The following is a 24,133-nucleotide window of genomic DNA, read 5'->3' on the forward strand; positions in this document are numbered from 1 at the left end:
AGTTTTTTACAGCAGTATGAGAACGAACTAATACACCAACGAGTATGAATAAAAAATAGATATATAAAACTTACTAGTTCTTATTTGGAACAACATAAGTTAAAAAAATACTCAGACTCAAAAAAAAAAAATAAAAAATAAAAATAAAAAAATAAAAAATACTCAGACTCAATAGCAAATACACATATATATATTTATAAACATCTTAAAAGTATAGGAACTATAAAAATTTTATTGAAGAAAATTAAATAAGATCTAAATAAATGGAGATATATAAAATGCTCCCAATTAGAAAAAAAGTAATAATTTTAAAGCATCAATTTTTCTGAAATTATTATGTAAGTATGGTGTATTTGCAACCAGAAACCCCATTAAAACTGAATAAAGTCCAGGTGTGGTGGTTAATGCCTGTAGTCCCAGCACTCTGGGAGGCTGGCGTGGGCAGATCCCTTGAGATCAGGAGTTCAAGACAAGCCTGGGTAACGTCAAAATGCTGTCTCTACAAAAAATACAAAAATTAGCTGGATGTGGTGATGTGCACCTGTAGATCTAGCTACTTGAGTGACTGAGGCAGGAGGATCACTTCAGCTGGTGAGGTTGGGGTTACAGTGAGCCAAGGTCACACTGCTGCACTCTGGGCTGGGTGACAGTGAGACTCCGTCTCGAAAAAAAAAGAAAAAAAAACCTGGATAAAATAATCTAAATATTGAAATGACAGAATGTCTGAGTCAATAAAGAACACTTTGAGACAAGAATAGTTAAAGGAAGATTTCTCTTAATAGATTTAAACGTTCTTAAAAAGCAATACAGATATAAAAGACAGTATAGAAAAACATTTTCAATATGTATGACAAAGGGTTAATATATCTGCCATTAATAGGCAAAGACTAAAGCCTACTAATAAAAAATAACAACCTCTCCAAAATGGACCTGAACAGGCAGCTTAAAGAAAAGAAAATTAAAATGTCCAATACACATATGAATACGTTCAAACTAAAACATCAATGAGAAACCATTTCTCACTCATTAGATTGGCAAACACAATTTCATTAGTGACACTATGCCATGTGGGAGAGGATTCAGAGAAACAGGCACTCATGACTGATGTGAGCATGAATTCCTACAGCCGTCTCAGAAAAGATTCGGCAACATCCGCTAAATTTTAAAATATACTACAGACTGACCCAGCAAATCCAATTTTGGAATCTATCCCATATAAATAAAAAGATCAACATGTATCCTATAGAAACAAGAACTTCAGAACTTTCAATGCTCCTCATTTCTTCAAGAGTGAAACCCAGATCCTTACACTGTTCAAAGGGTCTGTAATGATCCAACCTTCTCTCCTCTCCCCTTGATCACTTCTGTCTGGTCACACTCACCTCTTTGTTGTTTCTTAACTAACCAGACATACTGTAGCCTTAGGGAACTGATATTGGCTGTTTCTTCTGCCTAGCATGGATACATACATCTATGCCGTGAACTAATTTCCTTGTCTCTTTTTGATCCTTGATTCACTGTCACCTTCTCAATGAGACTTGCTTTGACCAACCTATCAAAAATCACAACCACAATCCCCCAGCCTGCCCCCATACTCCCAATCCCCTCATCTGCCTCTATTTATTTTTCCCGTGCTCTTATCACTCCCTAACATATTAAATAAATTACACATTTGTTTGTTTATTGTTTATCATCTTCTTCATTGCCTCTCTTCTCCCAAAAATACGTATGCCATAAGGGCAGTGGTGTCTGTTTTGTCCATTAATTTTTCTTGAGTACCTGATATATACAAGGTGTTTAATAAATATTTGTTGACTACATGCTCATAAATACAAAAGTATTTATTGAAGCATTGTTTTTAGTAATAAAACAACAACAACAACAACTCAACAATAACACATATCTCTAAACCTGAAAATAACCTAATTGTCCATTTGGCTGAATGGTTGAGTGCATTATCATAAATGTACACTGTTGAAATATTACATAGCTATTTAATTGTAGCAATTTAGGTTGAAGGTAATGGTTTTGTTGTTCAATGAAAACATCATGTTCAGATTAATATATTATGATCCCATTTTTATATAAATTAAACAAAAAGTCTCTCATTTGTATATAAAATTCAGAATAAATGTTAGGGAAGGCATAGAACCATTACGCCCCAGGTGTTAACACTGGCTTAGTGGACAGTTTCAGGGTTCTAACCAGGTCCCTTCAGATCTTTCTTTTTACCATTTTTTTGGTTAATATCAGAGAAAAGAGAAATAATAAATAAATAGAATAAGACTTCAGAGTAAGTCTATTTATTTTATTTTATGTTTGAGATGGAGTTTCTCTCTGTCCCCCAGGCTGGAGTGCAGTGGCTTGATCTCAGCTCACTGCAACCTCTGCCCGCGGGTTCAAGCAATTCTCTTGCCTCAGCCTTCCTAGTAGCTGGAATTACAGGCATGTGCTACCACTCCTGGCTAATTTTTGTACTTTTAGTAGAGACGGGGTTTTGCCATGTTGGCCAGGCTGATCTCAAACTCCTGACCTCGAGTGATCTGCCCACCTCGGCCTCCCAAAGTGCTGGGTTTACAGACATGCGCCACCCTGCCCAGCCTAGAGTAAGTATATTTAACACCCCCAAAACTTATTCAATGATATTGTTTCTATAAAACAACCAACTAGTAAACTTAGAAAATGTCAAAAATTGAGTTCTCAAATTCAAAATTAATGGTAGGCAAAATAATAAAACATGTGGGAATGAACTGAACAAACAGAATGCAAGACTTGTATGCTGAAAATGACAAAACATTACTAGACAAATGAACAATCTAAATAAATAGAGATACCCATGTTCATGGATTGGAAGACTCAATATATTTAACCTGGCAATTCTCTCCAAATTGACCTATAAACTCAATGTGATTCCTATCAAAATCCCAAATGGCTTTTTTGAAGAAATTGAGAAGCTAATCTTAAAATTTATATGGAATTGCAAGAACCCAGAATAGCCAAAACAATATCTGAAAAGAAGAAAAAAGTTGGAAGATTTATACTTTCTTATTTCAACACTTATTATAAAGCTACCCATATCAGGACAGTTATTGCCCTGGCATAAAGATATATAAAGATCAACGAAACAGAGCTGAGAGTGCAGAAATAAATCCTTGTGGTTTCGGCAATTGATTTTCAACAAAAGTGCCAAGGCAATTAAATGAGGAAAAGATAGTCTTTTCAACAAATACTACATGTACAAAAATACGAATGTAGACCCTTACCTCACATCATATACATGAATCAACTCAAAATGGATCATGGATCTAAATGTAAGAGCAGGACTGGCTTCATGAGCATGCATCCTGTGCAGTCACAAACAACTCTGTGCTTCGTTTAGCGTTCTGCTTTCACTGTTCTGAAATCCTTAATAATTTGTGAACAAGGATCCCCCCATTTTTATTTTTCACTGGGTTCCCCAAATTATGTAGTAATCTTCTAAAAGAGCAAAAACGGTAAGACTTTTGTAAGAAAATAAAGGCAAAAATCTTTGCGACTTTTGGTTAAATGAAGAGTTAGCTACAACATCAAAAGCATGATCCTTAAAAGAATAAATTGATAAGCTGAAATTTAACAAAACTGAAATATTTTGTGCTTCAAGTATACTATTAAGAAAAAGAAAAGAATTGCCACAGTCTGGGAGAAAATATTAGCCAATTGTATTTTCAGTAAACTACTTATATTCAAATATGTAAAGAATTCTGACAACTCAGCAAGAAGATCACCCAATTTAAAAATGAGCAAATGATTTGAATAGATATTTCTCCAAAAGACACATGGAAGATAATAAAGACAAGAAGAGATGCTCAGTATCATTAGTCATTAGAGAAAAGCAAATTCAAACCACACCAAAATACTAATATGCATTCATTGGAATGGCTATAAACACATACAATAATGAGTTTTAGCAGAGATGTGGAAAAACTGGAACCCTTACATATTGCTATAAAATGGCCTTTTGGAAACAGTGTAAGATAGATTTTGTGAAAGTTACCTATAACATTACTGTTACTATAATGTTACTATATTTGCATTCAAGTCATTGTGTGGATATATGTTTTCATTTCTAGGTAGATGTTTAGCAGTTAAATTATTGAATCTTATAGTTTCACTTTGACTGTGTTGCTCCTCCCCAAGGCTGGCAAAGCACCACATCAAGAGGCTTTTCCTGAGCTCAAAGTTTCTCCAGTGGAGGACATCCTGCTTCTGTAGCATTCTGTGCTACATCTTAGGAGGCCCACTTCTGTCTTGTCTCATGGGAAACAAAGTGGAAATCACTGTGGCTAGACCACCTGTGTTTGACTAGAAATGAAGAAGTGAGGGCAGGGCTCACAGTGGCCAGTGCGTGGATCACCATGCTGGTAACTATGTTCCTGCCATCTGCACCCTAGCAGAGAGCTGAGCTAGCAGCTCTGCCCAACTGCAGAGGCAAGCTGGTGACCTTATTTGGCCAGGGAGCATAGTCAGCAATTCTAACTGGCTTGGGTGCCTAGTCAGCAATCCAGGCCAGCTACAGGGTTTAGCTTTCTGTCTTGTTGGACCAGGGAACCCCCAAAGAGATTCTGCCCAGCTTCAAAGCCTAACATATGTCCTTGACCAGGCAGGTAATCAAGCCAGCCACTCTGCCTAACTATAGAGTATGGCCTCTAGCCTTGCTAACCAGGAAGCCCAAATAGTAACCCTGCCCAGCCTCAACAGCCAGCCAATGACCGGCATGGACAGTAAACCAAGCCAAGGACACCTCCCAACTGAGGGGCACAGCTTTGTGGCTCCAGCCAACCAGAAATCCCAGCCTATGGTCTGCAGCCATTTCCAGGCAGGGAGTATAGCCAGTCACCCTGTCCAATTGTAGAGCATATCCTATGGCCCCACTTAATCACACAGCTCAGCCGGTGATGCTGCCAAACTATGGGGTGCAGCCTGCAGCTCTGCCTAACCAGGAATTCTAAAGAATGATCCCATCTGACAGAAGAGCCCAGCTTGCCGCAAGCACCTAATTGTGGGGCATAGCCTGTGGCCCCACCAAACCCAGGCACCTGATAACAACACTGATTGACATTGAAGCACAACCAGTGGTTCTGCTCTGGAGGAGAACTCAGACAGTGACTCAACCCAACTGCAAGACACAGCCTGCAACCCTGTCTAATCACAGAGCCTAGCCTGTGGTCCCATTGAACAGTAGCTTGAGGCCTTGTTCAATCTCAGAGGCCAGCCAGTAGCCCTGCCCAACAAAAGAGTCTAACCAAAACACTCAACAAACCATACAGGCCAGCCAGCATCCCCAGCAAACACCAGAGAACAGGCAATAATCCTGCGCAACTAGAGATCCCAAAAGCAAACTGTGCCTATTCATGGATGCTACCAGCTGACCTGTCCAGAACTCCAGGGTATACTATTAAAGGACTTTCCATGCCAAAGCAAACCTATAAAGGCTGGAAGAGGTTAGTGCTTCCTCAAATGTACAGACACTAATGTGAGGATACAAGGATCATAAGAAATCAGCCAAAATAAAACCCCTAAAAGAAATTAATAAGCTGTAATAACTGACTCTAAAGAAATGAAAGTCTATGAGCTAACTGACATTCAGAATAATCCTCTTTAAAAAGTTCAGTGAACTACAAGAAAACACAGATGGACAACTCAACAAAATCAGAAAACATATATAAACAAAATATAATGCCAATAAAAAATAGGAACCATTAACAACAAAAAAAACACAGAAATCCTAGATCTGAAAAATACAATGACTGAACTGAACAATCTAACAGAAAATTCCAACAGCTTACTTAAGCAGAAGAAAGAATCAGTGAACTGAAAGAGAGTTCATTTGAAATTATCTACTTAGAGGAGCAAAAAGAACAAAGAATGAAAATGAGTGAAAAAAGCCTATTGCATTTATGGGACACCATCAAGTGAAACAACATACAAACTATGGAAATTACAGAAGAAGAGAGAGAGAAAAATGAGCAGAAAGTCAATTTCATGAAGTAATGACTAAAAACTTCCCAAATTTTGAGGAGAAAAATAGACATTTAGGTTCATGAGGTCTAAAGTTCCCCAAACAGGTTTAACAATACAATTCTACACCAATGAGTATTATAATTAAATTATCAAAAGACAAAGAGATAATTTTGAAAGCAAGGAAAGCATAACTTATCACATAAAACGGAGCCCTCATAAGACTAACAGTAAATTTTTCAGTGGAAACCTCCTCTTCTCAGCCCAGGAGGGATTAGGGTGACACATTCAAAATATTGAAAGAAAAAAAACCTGCCAACCTAGAGTGTTATACTTGGTAAATCTGTCTATCTTAAATGAAGATGTGATAAAGGTTTTTCCAAAAAAACAAAAGTTGAAGGAGTTCATCATCAGTAGACTTGTCTTACAAGAAATGCTAAAGTGAGTTCTAGTTCTTCAAGCTGCAATGAGATGATATTAGTTAACAACATAACAATATATAAATATAAAAAACTCATCAGTAAAGGTAAATATTTAGTTAAAATCAGAAATCTCTTATATTGTAATGATTGTGCATAAATCACTTTCAATTCTAGCTTAAAAATTAAAAATCAAACATATTTAAATAAATATAACTGTAGTAATTTGGTTTTAGATACCCAATATAAAATATATGTAAATTGTAACATTAATCAATTAAAATGTGAAGGAGGAGAGAAACAAAAGTGTAGAGTTTTATATGTGGTTAAAGTTGTTAGCTTGAAATCAGATGATATAGCTATAAGATATTTTATGTAAGCTTCATAGTAACCACAAAGGAGAAACCTGCAGTAAAGAAATAAAATTAAGAGAAAGGAGTCAAAGCATATCACTTTAAAATTCATCAAATCACAAAGGAGTGCCACAAGGAAAAAAGAAAGGAAAAAAAAAAAAAAAAAAAAAAAAAAAAAGAACTACAAAACAGCCAGAACACAAATAACAAAAGAGCAATAGTAAGTTCTTACCTATCAATAAATGGATTAAATTCTTCAATCAAAAGAAATAGAGTGCCTGAATGGATTATGAAAACCCCAAAAAATCCAACAATTTTCTGCATGTAAGAGATTCATTGTAGATTTAAGAATACATGTAGACTGAAAGTGAAGGTATGGAAAAGATATTCAATGCAAAAAGTGACCAAAAGAAAGCAGTGATAACTATCTTTATGTTAGGCAAAATACACATTAAGTAAAAAGTGGCCACATAAGACAAAGAAGGTCAATATATAAGGATAAAGGGGCCCATTCATCAAGAGGATATAACATTTATAAATATTTTGACATATAGCATTGGAACACCTAAATAGCTAAAGCAAATACTAACCAATCTGAAAAGAGAAAGAAACAGCAATACAATAATAGTAAAGAACTTTAATACTTCACCCTTAACAATGACAGATCAATCAGACAGAAAATCATAGGGATTTTGATCTCGAACCAGACTTTAGATCAAGTGGACCTAAAAGATATATACAGAACATTTCATTGAAAAGCAGCAGAATACGCATTCTACTCAAGTGTACATATGTTAGGCCACAAAAGAAGTCTTAACAAATTCAAGAAGACTAAAATCATATCAAGTGTCTTTTCTTACAGCAATGGTATGTTTTTTCTTACAACATTACATAATTGTAAAGGGTGCAATTCAACAAGAAGAGCTAACTATCTGAAATATACATGCACCCAATACAGGAGCACCCAGATTCATAATGCAAGTTCTTAGAAACCTACAAAGAGACTTAGACTCTGACACAGTAATAGTGGGAGACTTCAACACCCCACTGACAGTATTAGACACATCACTGAGTCAGAAAATAAACAAAGATATTCAGGGCCTGATTCAGCTCTGGATCAAGTAGACCTGATAGATACCTACAGAACTCTCCACTCAAAAACAACAGAATACACATTCTTCCTATCACCACACAGCAGTGAAAAATTGATCACATAATCAGAAGTAAAAGCTACCAAGTCTGAATCATGAAAAAACAGATAATCTGAAGAGATCAATAATAAGTAAACTGATTGAATAAGTAGGAAAAAAACCTTTCCACTAAAGAAAAACCCAGGACCAGATGGCTATGCTGGTGAACTCTACCAAACATTTAAGAATAAATTAATACAAATTCTTCCAAAACAAATGAAGAGCAGGGAACACTTCCAAACTCATTTTGTGAGCATTGCCTTAATACCTAAGATTAGGGCACTATAAGAAAAGAAATTTACAGGCCAATATCTCTAATATACATAGAAACAAAAATTCTCAACAAAATACAACCAAACCAAACCAAATTTAACAATGCACTAAAATGATCACTCACTATGATCAAGTGGGATTTATCCCTGAGATGCAAGGATAATGCAACATGTAAATCAATAAATGCAATATTCAACATTAACAGAATGCAGGAAGAAAATTATATGAACATTTTAATAAATACAGAAAAAGCATTTGAAAACTTCAGCATCATTTCATGATAAAGAAAACTTTGACAAATTGGGTATAAATGATATATACCTCAACACAATAAAGGCCATGTATGACAAGCCCATGGTTAATATCATAGTCAATAATAAAAAGCTGAAAGCTTTTTTTCTAAGATGAAGAACAAGACAGCAATGACCACTCTTGCCATTTCTATTCAACACAGTACTGAAAGTCCTAGGCAGATTAATGGGGCAAGAAAAAGAATTTAAAGGTATCCACATCAGAAAGGAAGAAGTAAAATTGTCTCTGTTTTCAGATGACATGATCTTATACATAGAAACTTTATAAGACTCTATTAGTCTTAGATTTAGATTATGGAGGCTAGGCATGGTGACTCACACCTGTAATCCCAGCACTTTGGGAGGTCAAGACTGGCGGATCACTTGAGGTCAGGAGCTCGAGACCAGGTTGGCTAACATGGTGAAACCCTGTCTCTACTAAAAATACAAAAATTAGCTGGGTGTAGTGGCCCGTGCCTGTAATCCCAGCTACTCAGGAGGCTGAGGCAGGAGAATCACTTGAATCCGGGAGGTGGAGGTTGCAGTGAGCCAAGATCACACCACTGCACTCCAGCCTGAGCCATAGAGTGAGACTCTAAAAATTTTATATATATAAATATATATATTACATATATATTATATATATTATGAAATCTAAAAAGGTTGAATCATAGAAACAGACAGTCAAATGGCAATTGCCATGGGCTGGGAAGAATGGGGAAATACTGGTCAAAGGGCACAAAATTTCTGTTATAAAATTTCTTGGTATTTTAATGTGTAGTATAGGGACCATAGTTAACAATAATGTAATATACAATTGAAATTTGCTAAGAGAGTAGATCTTAAACATTATCACACACACAATCGTAACTCTGTGAGATGAATATTTTAACTAACTTGATTGTGGTAATTATTTCACAATATAAACATATATGAAATCATCATGTTGTACACCTTAAATTTATACAATTTGTCAACTATAACTCAGTATCACTGAACAAAAGAAAAGAAAAATGTAATCACAACTAAATATTTTCACTTTAGGTAATTTTTTCATTCAAGCAATTTATATCATGTTCTGTGTTCCTAAAGTATTGATTATATTTACACATTTAGATGATTTCTGCAGGGTGACAAATGTGTTCTTAAGCTTCAGTTACGATTTTAACTGAAATATGTACATTCTCCACACCCCCATAAATAAATAAGTAAACAGTCTTACATGCATTTTTTTAAAAAGCTTGTCAGTGTAGAGAGTGAATATTTAACACTTTTACCTAGATATATTTTCACCAAAATCTAGCACATCAAGGACCAAAATAATAAATCATAAAGATTTTAGAAAGTAAAAGCAGCTTAACCACAAAGGAATGAAAACCTGATTAAAGTTGGAATTTTCATAAAGGTCGCTGAAATGCAAGAATACAATGAAGAAAAATGGCCAAATTTTTAAATGAAAACTCATTTTGAACCTTCCCAAGTACTCACCCAAGTATGAAAGTGAAATAAAGATATTTTTAGACTACAAGGACTCAAAAAGTTTATGGATGGGATAGGATGAGGGAGGAGGGAAATAAAATCAAGTTACAGTTTTTAGTTTAGGAAAAGATACTAAGTGACTCCAGACATTCATAGAACAACAGTCTTTTAATTGTTCACTAAAAATTAACTTTTAACCAAAAAAAAGGATGTATTGGAGGAAAAAATATGGATCAAAGGAAAAGCAATCAATCCAAAGACAGGCAAGAAAGATGACAGAAAAAAATAGAAATTCTTATAAATATTCATTAAAAAATAAGATAGCAAGAATATATACAGAGTGGTGATAAAAATAAATGCTAATAAAATAAAAGTGATTCATAAAACATAGAGATACCTAAATTGAATGAACAGAATTCAGCTATATGAAAAATATGAAAAATAAAACAACTCATGAAAAATAAAACAACACATGAAAAATAAAACAACTCAATAAGATTAAAAATGAAGGAATTAGAAGACATACGATATGGTTTGGATCTGTGTCCTCACCCAAATCTCATGTTGCATTGTAATCTCAAATGTGGGAGTGAGGTCTGGTGGAGGTCATTGGATCATGGAGGTGTTTCTCATGAATGGTTTAGCACCATCCACTTGGTGCTGTTCTCCTGATACTGAGTGAGTTCTTGCAATTCTTGCTGCTTGTTTAAAAGAGTGTAGCACCCCCCATCTTGCTCTTGCTCCTGCCGTGTAAGACCTGTCTGCTCCCCCTTCATCTTCTGCCAGCCATGATTGTAAGATTCCCAAGGTCTCCCCAGAAGCCAAGCAGATGCCAGCATTATGCTTCCTGTACAGCCTGTGAAACCATGAGCCAATTAAACCTCTTTTCTTTATAAATTACCTAGTCTCAGGTGTTTCTGTAGAGCAGTGCAAGAACAGACTAATACAACATACCAGGCAAATGCAAAATAAAAGAGAGCTTTGTGGCAAAACTGACATCAGAAACAAATAGAATTTAGACTGAAAAGTAATACAAATGGCACAGAAGGTTATTTCATACTGATAAAAGGTATATTCTACCAGTCTATGTAGTAGAAGTCATGATCTGTAAGAAAATTGCTTTAAAATATTGAAAGGAAAGTCTGACAGTGATATAGGAAAACTGAAAAACTCCCAATTGTAGTAAAAAAAAGTTAAGTCATCTCTGTTAGAAGTTGACAAGTCCAGTAAGCCAAAATTAAGTCAAGTAAAATATTTGAATAAAATAATGAGCATTCTGGGTTATTATAAAATAATCTTGACTGCATTATGCCCCTATTACCATAAAACTTCCATGGGGAAACCTCCCAATCCCATCATGCATCTGATGCCATGGCAATTCTGGATTAACCACATTTAGTAAAGAAAAAAGTGGTAATCCAATTCTGGGAACTGCCTGCCCATTTCCCAGAAAATCCCTCCCCTTATGATGGAATATTCCACACCTTCATTATGCTTATCTGTATAGTATGTGAGTCCTGGCAATGTTGGGTGCAGCTCATTCTTTTGAGCACACTCACAATCCTCTCTTGAGTATGCACTTACTTTCACTCTGTGATAAATCTTATGTAATTTCAGTTTGGTCTGGCCTTCAAATTTTTTTCTGGGGTGAAGACAAGAACCTGTATCAGCCCACTGGTAACACCATTATTGATACCATCGTTTTGTAGGGAAGAAACAAGGCTTGCCCCACCTCCATATCTATGCAGTGGCAGAGCTGGACTTCACACCACCCCTCTCCAATCATCCTAGTGTCGATCGATCCTCCCCCCTCCTCTACTAACTCTCCCATATGGCATTAGTCAATACACTCTTAATCATTACATTATATTGCCTTTCAAATGTGGCAAAGCCTCAAAACTGACTATGCACTAGGCCACAAAAGAAACAACAGACTCTCACAAATGGAAATTCTAAAAAACACACTTTCTAACCACAATGTGATAGGATCAGAGTAAACAACCAAAGGACAGAGGACGACTTCCCCAACTCGCTCCATTGAGAAATTTTAAAAACTGCTTCCAAACACTTCTTAGGTTAACCAGGAAATCAAAATCAAAATAACAAATGGCTAAGAAATAAACTCCAATGAAAACATTATTCATTATAAAGGCCAAATGTTTCCAAAGTGGCACAGAGGTGAACATCCGTGGCCTAAAATGCATTTATTAGAAAATAAGAAACACTGACAAGTAAATTAAGTTTTAAAGCCAGGTATCAGAAACAGAACACAAGGTAATCCCCTCAACAAAGTTGAAGTAAAGAATTAGGAAAGAAAATATATAGAAAAATATAAAAAGGTTAAGCAAGATTTAATTATACCTCAAGCAAAAAATAAAAGTAATGGACCAATAAAATCAAAAAGTGGTTCATTGAAAAGACCAACAAAATGGAAAGACTGATCAAAAGAACAAAGGAAAAGACAATCATAAACAATGGTAGGAGTTTAATAAATGATATGTCTTCAGAGAAGGAAAGAATTAAAACTTTATAAAAGAAGTTCCAACACAACTTTCTACCAATAAATAAGAGAATCTAGGGAAAATGTTACGTTTTAGGACAATATAAATGATAAAAACTGCCTCAAAGGTCAGCATAAGAACTAAAAATAATAGAAGAAATGCATAATACGCTTACAGACCTACCCTAAACTACATTCCCCCCACACCTACACACAGACATAGGTTTCAAACCATTTAATGGACAATTTTTAGCAATCCTTCAAGGAACAGGTAATGTCTGTAGTAAACAAACTATTCATATATACATATAAATTTAATCACTCTCAATTATTTCATAAGGCTGTTATAGTTTCGATACCAACGTCAGACAAATATAAAATAAAAACTGCTGCTTAAAAACACATAAGGTAAAATCCCACAATAAAATAAATGTAAATCCAACACAGGAATGGATGAAAAAATCATGTGACATGACCCCGTAGGTGTTATCTCAGGAATTCCAGGACAAATCACATTAGGGAATTGATCTATGTATTTCATTAAGCCTGGCGGGTTGAACACACCTGCATTCATCTTTGTTCCTTGTGAAATCCCGTGAAACCACCTGTAATAGAGAGTTACAGACAGAAAAGCAACAAGAACCAGGGAACAGGGGAGGAAAAGGACATCAAATAAGAGATAACCAAACATTTCAGAAGATAGGTGCATACATGGCAGCTAATTTCACAAAGTGAAAGAATAAATACCAGATTCTTTGCTGAGGAAATGCTGACAAGGAGTAAGCCCATGTATGCTTTTGAACTCTGGAAGTGGTTAGGAATTAGAGGCACTGTTCCTTCAGAAGATAAATTGGGAGATGAAAATCAAAATGGGACACAGTCAATGAGAGGCATTCCTTATACATAGCTTCTAATCAGATTTCTAGTGTCTCGTTCCAAAATGTGAATGGACACTTAATGGACACTTGATGAATTCTTTCAGAACAAGCAAATAATGGAGCAGGAGCAGGGGAAAGAAACTTGGAAGAAACAGATGCAATTCTAAAAATCATCATCCTCATTAGTAGAGAGAAAATATTGGATTTCTTGAAACAACAACAACAAGATGCTATAAATGAGAAACAACTTTTTAAAAGGGCTTTCGGAAATTAAAAATATGATGGCAGAAATTTTTAAATCACTAGTAGAAATGAAGGTCCTAAGAAAATGTCATAGAAGGTAGATTCAAAAGAAGAAGACATACAAGATTGTCAAGGAAAAAAAACAAGAAGTCTCTAGAGGATCAACCTAGGAAACCTAATATCCAACGAACAGGAATTCCAAACCATAAAAGAGAGAGACAAGGCAGAAGGGAGAAAACAATTAAATAACATCACAAGCAAAATGATGAGAATTGAAATAAACTGTTCTCCATTTGAAAGGGCCCTGGAGAACTAAGCACAACAGCCACATCAAGGCAAACCATCATGAGAATTTAGAATCAAAAGATTAAAGAGAAGAGCCAGAAAGTTTCAGAGAGGCAAAACAGGTGACATAGAAAGACAGGATCAAGAATCAGAATGGGGGTCGGGCGCGGTGGTTCATGTCTGTAATCCTAGCACTTTGAGAGGGCGAGGAGGGTGGATCATGAGGTCAAGAGATCGAGACCTTCCTGGCAAACACGGTGAAACCCTGTCTCTACTAAAAATATAAAAAATTAGCCGGACGTGGTGGCAGGTGCCTACAGTCCCAGCTACTTGGGAGGCTGAGGCAGGAGAATCACTTGAACCTGGGAGGTGGAGGTTGCAGTGAGCTGAGATAGTGTCACTGCACTCCAGGCTGGCAACAGAGTGAGACTCCGTCAAAAAAAAAAAAAAAAAAATCAGAATGGCATCCGACTTCTTATTAGCAATGCTGAAAACTGCAAGGCAGTTAACCAAATTAATTTCCAAACTATACCTTTAGACTTACCAAATTTTCATACAGTTGTGAGGTTTAAGAATACATTTTTTTTCCAGATATGAATGATCTTAAGATATATACCTTCTATGAACTCTTAGTCAGGAGGCTACTGGATAATGTGGTAAGCCAAAATGAGATAGTAAAGCAAGAAAGAAGATACATGTAATCCATAAAACAAGACCCAGCACAGGAGAGATGTCAAGCTTCAGAAGGTCAGTCTTGGAAGCTGAAACTAACCAGAGCTAATTGGATCAGGAGAATGGGTGGCTCCAGAAGGGCTCTCCCAAGAAAATAAAATGGAATTGATAAATTACACAATGTGCCTCACTGTCTTGAGAAGAATTTTAGAATTCTGCAGGGTGCCTGGGAAGAATTCATAAAGAAGGCACACAAAATCCAAGCAAATATGTAAGAGGGCAATAGTTATTTTTGGGAAAGATGTTGCACAGGAAAGGAAATGTGATCATAACATAGTGTATGACTTGGTTATGAACATCATTTAAATAACTATCATAATGATAACACTGATTACTGATGAACCTCAAACTGTGATGTATTACGAGAATGGATGGGGAATGAAAAAGAGTGTCGGGAGAAGTCTTCATCTTATGCCTTATTATGTGAACAGGAGAATGAAAAAGAGTGTTAGGGGAGAAATTTTCATCTTCTGTCCTATTATGTGAACAGATTAATGACTGGAACTTGAAAAATTACAAAGAGCTGTATCCGCATGTCATTTCAAACTACAGAAATAAGTACAGAAGGAAGAGCTAAAAGGTTAAAGATAATCCATCTGGGAAACTGAACACAGACTGGGGAAGATGGCCAAAAGAGCTACTTCTGTTTTTTAAGGTCTTGTTGACTGTTTGATATTTTAATCTCTTTATGCATGCTTTACTTTGGAAAAATTATCAAAATTAATAGAAGTAAAATGATATGATTGCCTCAAAGATTCTTTGGCAAGCATTTTGATAAATATCCTATACATGGTCTTGATTTAAAAAAAATAAATTTAGTAAACCAGAGCAGATAATGTCCTTAACTTGATAAAAGGCATCTGTCAGAAAGTCTCAAGTTAAACATTGTAAGTGTTCCTCGAGCACTGGAACAAAACTAGAATGCTCATTTTTGTGTTACCATTCAGTATTAAACTGACAATCCTGCCTAATATACTAAGGAAAAAAGAAAGAAAAAAAAGTAAGATAAAGAAAAATATACAGGCATAAGTTCTGAAAAAGAGCAGACAAAGCTGCTATTTTGAAGATGTGATTATTTCACCGGAAAATACAAGACAATAATAGGAGGGAGAAGACCACTTGGAAAGTCTGCTTGCACAAGGTCATCAAACTAAAACAAATAGATTTCCCCTGTGCCCGTAAGAAATAACTAGAAAATGTAAAAGGGAAACGAGTTCCTGATTACAAATATAATTTTAAAATGCCTAGCACTAAAGTGACCCAATAAGGACCCAAGTTCAAAAAATTATAAATAAGTGGAGAGATATACCGTGTTTCTAGCTAGGATCATTGGAAATTTTTAAAAATGTAAATTCTTGTTAAATTTATCTATTCATTTAGTGTCTCTCAGTTGGATCCCAGCAAGACAGGTTATAGAACACTACCTAGAAAATCATAGCAACTAAAACAGTTCAGTATTAAAACAAGAATAAAAAATATAACCATGGATTAGAACATGGGTCACCTATACAAATGTATACGTAAGACAGAATTTAGTGCCCTCGTTCCCTTTTATCCACAGGGGATGCTTCCAAGATCCCCAGTGGATGCCTGAAACTGCAGATAGTACCAAACTCTGTATATACTATGTTTTCCCCCATCTATACATAAATGAGGCACAATAAGAGATTAAAAATAATATTTAATAATAAAGTAGAACTATAACAATATACTGTAATAAAATTTATGTAAATGTGGTCTCTTTCTCTCTCTCAAAATATTATACTGTAGATATTAGCAACCTTAGCATGTGTTTTTTTTTCTTTCAGGAAATTTCACATTTTCACTTAAAGGAAGCACTTGACGGCTTCTCTTTGGCATATCTGAATTGCCAGCATCAGTCCTCATGTGCTTTGGGGCCATTATTGACTAAAATCAGAGTTCTCTGAACACAAGCACTGTGATACCATGACAGCCGATCCAATTACCAGGATGGCTACTCAGTGATTCATGGACTGGTGGTGTCCACATTGTGGATTGTGGATACGCTAGATAAAGGGATAGTTTGCATTCTGGGCATGATGGAGAGGGACAGCATGAGATTTCATCACACTACTCAGAACAGCAAGTAACTTAAAATTCATGAATTGTTTATTTCTGGATATTTCTGGAATTTTCCATTTAATGTTTTTGGACCATGGTCGACTATGACTAACTGAAATCTCAGAAAGTGAAACCGTGCATAAAGGAGGACTACTATAGTTAATAATGGCATAAAGATATCAAATATCTAGCAGAAGTACAAAACATTCAAAGAGAAAAAATATATTTTAATAGAAAATATTTCTAAATTAATCTTATACTTGAGGCATATTCATGAGAACGGAAGCCATAATATTGTAAATATGTCGGCTCTCTTCGAACTGATCTATAGAGTCAGTGCAATTCCACACAAATGCCAAGATTTTGACAGGCTAATTTGGGAACCCAAAGTTTAAGACTTTTGGAGGAAGAGGAAGAGATTTTGCCCTGTCAGATGTCAAGAGTTCCTGGGAAGCCTCCATCGCTATGGCAGTGTGGTTGGTACTGGCATAAGGAGAGGCTCTCACAGGCCGGGGGCAGAGAAAAGAGAACACAGAAACACACCCTGCCTCTATGGCCACTTGGTTCACAGTAAGTGGGGAAAAGGATAATATAATTAATGGTGTCATCAGAAAAATTGATAAGAATAAAAACAGAGTCTTCAAACTGCAGCTCAGACAAAAACAATTTGGTCTCAGACAAAATAGGAACCCTGAAAAAAAATTAAAAAGTGACTCTCCCAGATTATGACTGAGCAAATGGAATATTTAGGGTGAGCTGCTCTGGTCAAGCCTGCCCAGAGGCGCTGTAAAGCCACAGCAGGCACATGGAACACAAGATCAGATAGAATCAGTCTGGAAGAATATCTCAAAGATGCTAATAAGAATATCCCAAAGTTCTTAACAGTGCACAAAAACCTAAATAAAGCAAAACCATGAAGATTGAATGAGAAATTAACAAAATGTGGAATACAGGGGAGCTTGCAGAGCTATAGAAACAAATTAAGATCCCTCCTCATAAATAAACACAATCAATTTTTTTAAGTTGGAAATTACAAGAAACAAGAAATATACTAAAATATAGATGGATTAGTCCTTTTTCACACTGTTCTAAAGGAATACCACAGACTGGGTAATTTATAAAGGAAAGAGGTTTAATTGGCACACAGTTCCACATGACTGGGGAGGCCTCAGGAAACTCAAAATCATGGTGGAAGGTGAAGGAGAAGCAAGTATGTTCTTCACAAGCCGGCAAGAGAGAGAGAGCACAGGGGAAACTATCATTTACAAAACCATCAGATCTTGTAGAATTCACTCACTGTCATGAGAACACCATGGGAGAAACTGCCCCCATGATCCAATCACCTCCCACCAGGTCCCTCTCTCAACACCTGGAATTTACAATTCTGATTACAATTCAAGATGAGATTTTGGTGGGGACACAGAGCCAAACCATATCACTAGATAATTGTCATGGAGGAAAAGTCTGAGACAACTATTATGAACTCAAAGTAAAAAACTGAAAAGATGAAAGCACCAGGGGGAATATAAAAGCTGTGAAGACTGAAGTTGCCCCAATGTAAGAATAATTTTGCCTAAAAATTGAAAAAGAAAATATCAGAGATTTTAGAGAAGGAACTTTTCCTGGAACAAAGGCAGAATCGAATCTGCCACCTTAATACAAGAAAGACTTTAAAAACTGACATTGCTCACAGAGTGCCTCAGCAACTCTCCGCATCACTATATATAATGAGGGTGCATCTGTCTCATAAAATCTACGTCATAAGATGTTTATACATGAAATTTTAAGCTGTTAATAAGATAAAAGTCACCATATACAAATGTAAGGGAGAAGAAAAGTATATTTATACTTTGCAGACTATTTAGTGAACTCTCCCATATCATGAAAAAAAGACAAACACCTCAACTGAATCACACTGGCAAAAAATAAACAAAAAAAATGATAGAAGAGGAAATTTAATTGGCCAAGAAACATGAAAAACTGTTCAGCTTTCCACATTACCAGGAAAATACAAATTAAAACAAAATGCAATTATTTATCACCTTTGCAAACTTTGGCTGTGTGCAGGAAGATAGTTCATCTCATTTGCTACTCGTGAAACAACTCCATTCAGCCTCCTAAAAAGACAATTTGGCAGGATCTATAAACAAGTAAACAACAGCACCCTTTGCTTCAACAATTCCACCTTTTAAGCTTTAGACGCAAGATAGATACTTGTATACGTGCAAAAAAAAAAAAAAAAAATATATAATCATTATTATAGCTTATTGACAAACGTGAACAATTTAAAACAATATAAATGCCCTTCAATTGGAGAATGGTTAAAAAATTATGCTACGTAAATTCTATGGAATAGTATGTGTAAAAAGAATGAGATAGATCTGCATGTATTAAGGTGAAAGATCTCTAAGATTTCCACCATTAAAATGAGTAAAAATGCAAAATGCAGAATAACATGTGCAATGTAATCCCATGTGTTACAAAACAAGAACACAAATTATGTATTTACAAAAACATACTTCATACACATAAATGCATCGAAAAATATAAGAAAAGCTATGCCCAAGACTCTTCGACAGGACTGTGAAAGGAAGCTACAAGGTGAGGTAAGTGGTGAAGGAGATTTTTTCCTTTACATACTCCTCCACTGTTTGAAATTTTATGAGCAAGAATGTAATGTATTTCTTTTGCATTAAAAAATTTAAAAGATTAAAATTGCTTGAACCCAGGAGGCAGGGGTTGCAGTGAGCCAGGATTATGCCACTGCACTCCAGCCTGGGTGACAGAGTGAGACCCTGTCTAAACAAACAAACAAAAAAAGATGAAGTAATGTTTTTTATGAACTCATTACTAGAGAAAAGATAGGATTTCCACGTCTTTTCTGGTCAGAGGCATCCCCCATCTTGGGACAGGAAATTGAAGTAAAAATAAAAAATATTTAGTTTCTGTCATCCTGGGCCTTTTTCTTCTTTTTCCTTCTTCGGATCCAGGTCAATTGTATCAGAACTCACACCCTGAGTCAGTCAAGGAAATAGCCCCAAAGCTGACTGAGGCCCCTTGCCAGGACAGGTGAAACCACAGTTTCCAGTGTTTAAAAGTAAGCCAGCTGTTTACCCTGGAGTGTCTATTTTCTAAACTACCTTCTTTGACATGACATATGTGAAGGCAGAGAGGGCAGAGGGATGTGAAAGTGTTCAGAGATCATGAGGAAATAATAACTCTCTGTCACAAATGACTGAAACGACTGTTCAGAATGTCCCAGCCAGTGGAGCAGTAGTTTCAAAACAAGAAAAGTCATCTGTGTTACGGCAAGCTGGACTCACACAAACAGTTGTCCTGCTGCACTTGTAAAAATCTGATTTCCTCATTACGTTCTCTTTTATTTCATTATATTACACTACCTACCTATGTTCTTGCAAAGCAGGACTAAACTAAAGTGAAGCTTTAGACAGAAACTGAACTAAATGCATGAAAGCTCCAATACTGCCAGAGATAAAGGTTAAAGGAAGAGAGAGAAAGACTCACCTGGTACTCAGGTCGCTGCCCCCACCTGCCATCTTCCCAACCTAGGCCCTGCCTGGGTCTCAGAGCCTGGCTTATGAGCTCCCCCGTCAGCCCAGCCTGCATGCAGTGTGGCTGCCCAGACCCAGAACAGGAAGTCGGCCGACAGACTGACTCATCCTCACAGGTTTCTGCCCAAATGGGGAAAAGAGAAGTGAAAGTATTTTTTTAATCTCCTGCTCAGCTACAGGCACTGTGTTTTCCCCCTTTTTTCACTCCAAGGGGTTCTCAGCTTTTCTGAAATGTGGCAGAGGGTTGGAGGAGAAGCCTGACAAGCAGCAAGACCTGCAGGACCAGGGAAGGAGGGCCCAGGGAACGAGCAGGGCCAGCTCCCGGAAGTCCACTTGTTTGTGCAATAGACAGCAAAAAAAAAAAAAAGTCCATGAACCAAAATTGTCCTTGGGAGCTCTGCCCTCTAAGAGGGGGCACAGTTTTACATGGGAGCTGTGGGGAGACTCCATGTTTGCCCCTTCCCCTTGCTGAGATGCCTGGGGCCGTGGGGGTTGGAGGGTTGGAGGGTAAAGCCAGAAACTTTGAATCTTCTCTCAAGCCCATTGGAGAGCCTGAACTGGACTAAGGTAGATCTCAACATTGGGACCCAGGGCTGGAGAGAACCAAAATGCTCGGCATTGTAACCTGGGGAGAGTGTTCTTAGCCTTCCTGGAAATTAGCCAGAGGTAAGAGAGAACTGTCCACACCCCTGGGACCAGAGGCTGGAGCCAGCATGATAAGAAAGGCAAACCTTTTAGGTGCAAGGGTTTAAGGAATCTTGACTATGGGGCCACCTTGGAACAGCCAGGGCTGAAGAGGCATCTGAACTTCGGAGAATTCACTGGAATCTTGAGAGGACAGAAGCTTCTCGCTGGAGGAGGATGGAGGTTGGAACCCAGATGATGTAGACTTGGAAAGGCAGGGTGGCTCCTGCTGGGGATTCTACCTCTGCCCAGATTTTCCATTTAGATTCTGATGCCAGTGGGATTGTTGGAGGTGGAAATGTAATTACTGCTGTTGGAAGGGAGTGAAACCTTGGAAAATGGGCTTATGGGAAGAGGTACCCTGATAGGGGAGGAAGAGGCTATGGGTGAAAGATTGTAGGGAGCCAGAAAGACAAGGTTAGCATTGGATAACACAGGAAATCCCTCTAACGACCTTCTGAAGGTGAGGACCATTCATGAGAAACCCCGAGGAAGCCCTCAGTCCTTGTGCAGCATCAGGAGGAAACAGACTGGCCCAGGGCCACCCCTGAGTCCACATCATCACACAGAGTCCTTCAGTTTGATCCCCTGTTGTATCCACAGCTGGACATGCGCAGATCCCTGTCCCCTGGTAACTGATGGGCACCACAGGCTCCTGGTGGCCCATGGACGCCACCTCATGCCTCCTTCCGAAGGCCACCCAGCCAGCAAGGCCTGCCACGGACACACCGTGAGCACGCACAGCAAGCAAGGGGCCAGTGACCGCAATGAACACAGTCATCTTCCTGTGTTCCCGTCCATGCGGCCACCCCATGATCCTCCGGGCTCTGCCCCTGCCAGGCCAGCGTTCCCTCTCTCAGCCTTGTATAGTGCTGCAGCCTCTTTAGGGCTGGGTGGAAACAGAAGCTGAAAATCCTCCTCTTACCGGGATTCTAGCTCACCAAACACTTCAAAATGTGTGGTAGAAACACCATAGTTGCTTCTAAATAAAGTTGAACTCATGTAAGGACTAGATTCTAAGATCATTTTGCCATTTGGCAGCTCATGAGCCCCAACAGGGCACCGCCCACCCTCTGTTCACCCTGCCAGAGGTGGGGGACTCTGCCCTTCACTCCTCCTGATCCCTGTCCTCTTCCCGTGAGCTTCATTCCATCTAGACTCCCAAGGTGGTCCTGCCTTCTGTACTTCCCCCTGCACCCTGAGGCCCTGCAGGTGTGGTCCTTGTGGGGCACAGGGATGTGACTCGATGCTAAGCAGTTGAAAGCATTCAAAAATAGTGGGCAAACGGCAAAAGCAGGTGGCATGGAGTGAATTAGAAGACACGAGATTTCATGCAATGTGTTTCATACAGACAAGTGTGGCAATGTCCCCCACCCCAAAATCCAGTCTCCCTGAATGAGGGGAGGGAGCTTCATCTTCCTCTACCCCCAAGGTGTAAGAGTTAAAGAAAGGGGAAAGAAATATGAAAAGTGGCTCAACAGTTAAAGACAGGTTTATTTTGGAGAATAAACCTGAGAAGGGATTCTGGATGATTTCAGTCAGGAGCATTTTCTTTTACAGACTGAGGGTATTTAAGGGTTTAGGAAGGGGAGAGCTTATGGCAGCCTTGGAATATTTCTAGGTGAGGGAAGGTTTATTGTGGGGTTGGAATGTCTCTGGTTGGAGGGGAGGTTGTCTCAGGGTTGGCATGTTTTTGGCTGGAGGGGGGTGGTTTATCTTAGGGCTGAAATGTTTCTGGTTATACTGACATTAGCCTTTAGGCTGATGTTTTTGGGCTGGATTTAGGCGATTTTTTAATTCAGGGGAACTTAAAATGGTGGTGTTTGTCCAAAATGGCGATGCTCCTGCTCTGTCAATTCAGTTCCTGTAATTATAAAAGGATGAGGGGTCGCCTGTTTTTTTTTCTGGCTACTTCCTGCTGGGGAGCACGGTGTGGAGGGTTCTTTGGTCATGGATTTACTGTAGGAGTAATGCCATCCGTGGATGTTTTTGGGTAATTGTCTGTGAGGTGGCCATGATCCTGTCAGTTAAAAATTTTTGAAAAAGGTGAATTAAGCAGGTTAAGAATGTTAAATCTAGGCATATTATTAAGAGAGGGCCCAGGAATGAGATGACCCACGTTATGATTTTGTTCCTAAACCAAGAATCTATTTGATTGTTTTAATGTTCCCTTAGCTTTTTAGCTCTTTCTTTAAGATTTTCAGCAGCATCTTTTACTAGGCCCTGTTGGTTGAGATAGAAGCAACATTTCTTACCCAATGAGAGGCAGAGGCCCTCTTTTTTAGCTACTATAAGATTTAATCTGCTTCTATTTTGGAGGACTACTCCAGCCAAGGAGTCTAGTTGGTCTTAGACTTTTATAAGGCTTTGGGCTATATTTTTAATAAACTCTGTAGTTCTATTCAGAGATTTGAAGTATGTTAAGGAGGTGGCCAATCTGCCTGTTTGCAGTTCAAGCCCAGAAGTTATACTTAAGGCAGCCATTAAAGGAATGACTTGTATGGCCCTCTTTTTTTTTTTTTTTTTTAAATATATTGGACAGATGGAATGGGTAAAGATTGATTAAGAGGAACTAGTCCAGTGGAGGGAAAAAGATAAACTAGGGTGTAGATTCCAGTCCAGTTGGTGGGGAGACAAAGATATGTGTTGGTGCCACACAAAAAGAATAAACCTTTGTTGTAAATACAGGTGGAGATATGGAGAGAAAATAAGTGAATTAAAGATGGGGTGTTTTGTTGTTGTTGTTGTTGTTGTTTTTTCCTGTGGCTCATTACTCCAGGTAGACAAGGAGGAGGCTAGGGAGACACCCACTATAATAGAGATATAGGAAGAGTTATTTTTTACACATTTAATGCAATCGGATGTTGCACCATTGATATTGAGCCATGGGAAAAGGTGGGCACTAGGAGCAGCACAAGTTAGGCTAGAGACATTGGCTGAGGGAGAGGCTATAAAAGGAGCCGGTTGCAGAAATGCTCCGTTTGATTCAGGTGATACTTGGAAATTAACCTGGTTAGTTTGATGGTCAGGGGGGTATTTAACAATGATAGTGAGGTAGCATTGGTTAGATGTCAAGGATCCTACAGGGAAATTTCCCTTAGAGGCTAAAAAGCAAAGTGAGGCTTGTTGTAGAAGTGGGGGTGTATTTAGTTATGG

The 24,133-nt window shown here is 37.7% G+C and overlaps 1 protein-coding gene across 3 annotated transcripts in view; it reads right to left on the reverse strand.

Annotated features, from left to right (window-relative positions):
* The window catches only part of SP140L (SP140 nuclear body protein like), a 65,828-nt gene extending 45,248 nt beyond the window's left edge, over positions 1-20,580 (reverse strand). The window contains exons 1-2 of one of the 3 annotated variants that reach the window (XR_007718164.1): positions 20,247-20,580; positions 18,764-18,838 (exon numbers count right to left, since the gene is read on the reverse strand). Coding sequence is in view for 2 of the 3 variants with exons in the window: in XM_050751108.1 (XP_050607065.1) it covers positions 18,764-18,838; positions 20,247-20,278 (107 nt within the window). In the remaining variant the exon portion in view is untranslated. The remainder of the gene's footprint in view (positions 1-18,763; positions 18,839-20,246) is intronic. The other 2 variants (XM_050751108.1, XM_050751109.1) reach the window with 2 other exon arrangements.
* Positions 20,581-24,133: the final 3,553 nt, after the last annotated feature.

The sequence above is a fragment of the Macaca thibetana genome, chromosome 12 (genome assembly GCF_024542745.1).
Source record: "Macaca thibetana thibetana isolate TM-01 chromosome 12, ASM2454274v1, whole genome shotgun sequence".
NCBI classification, from domain to species: Eukaryota; Metazoa; Chordata; class Mammalia; order Primates; family Cercopithecidae; genus Macaca; species Macaca thibetana.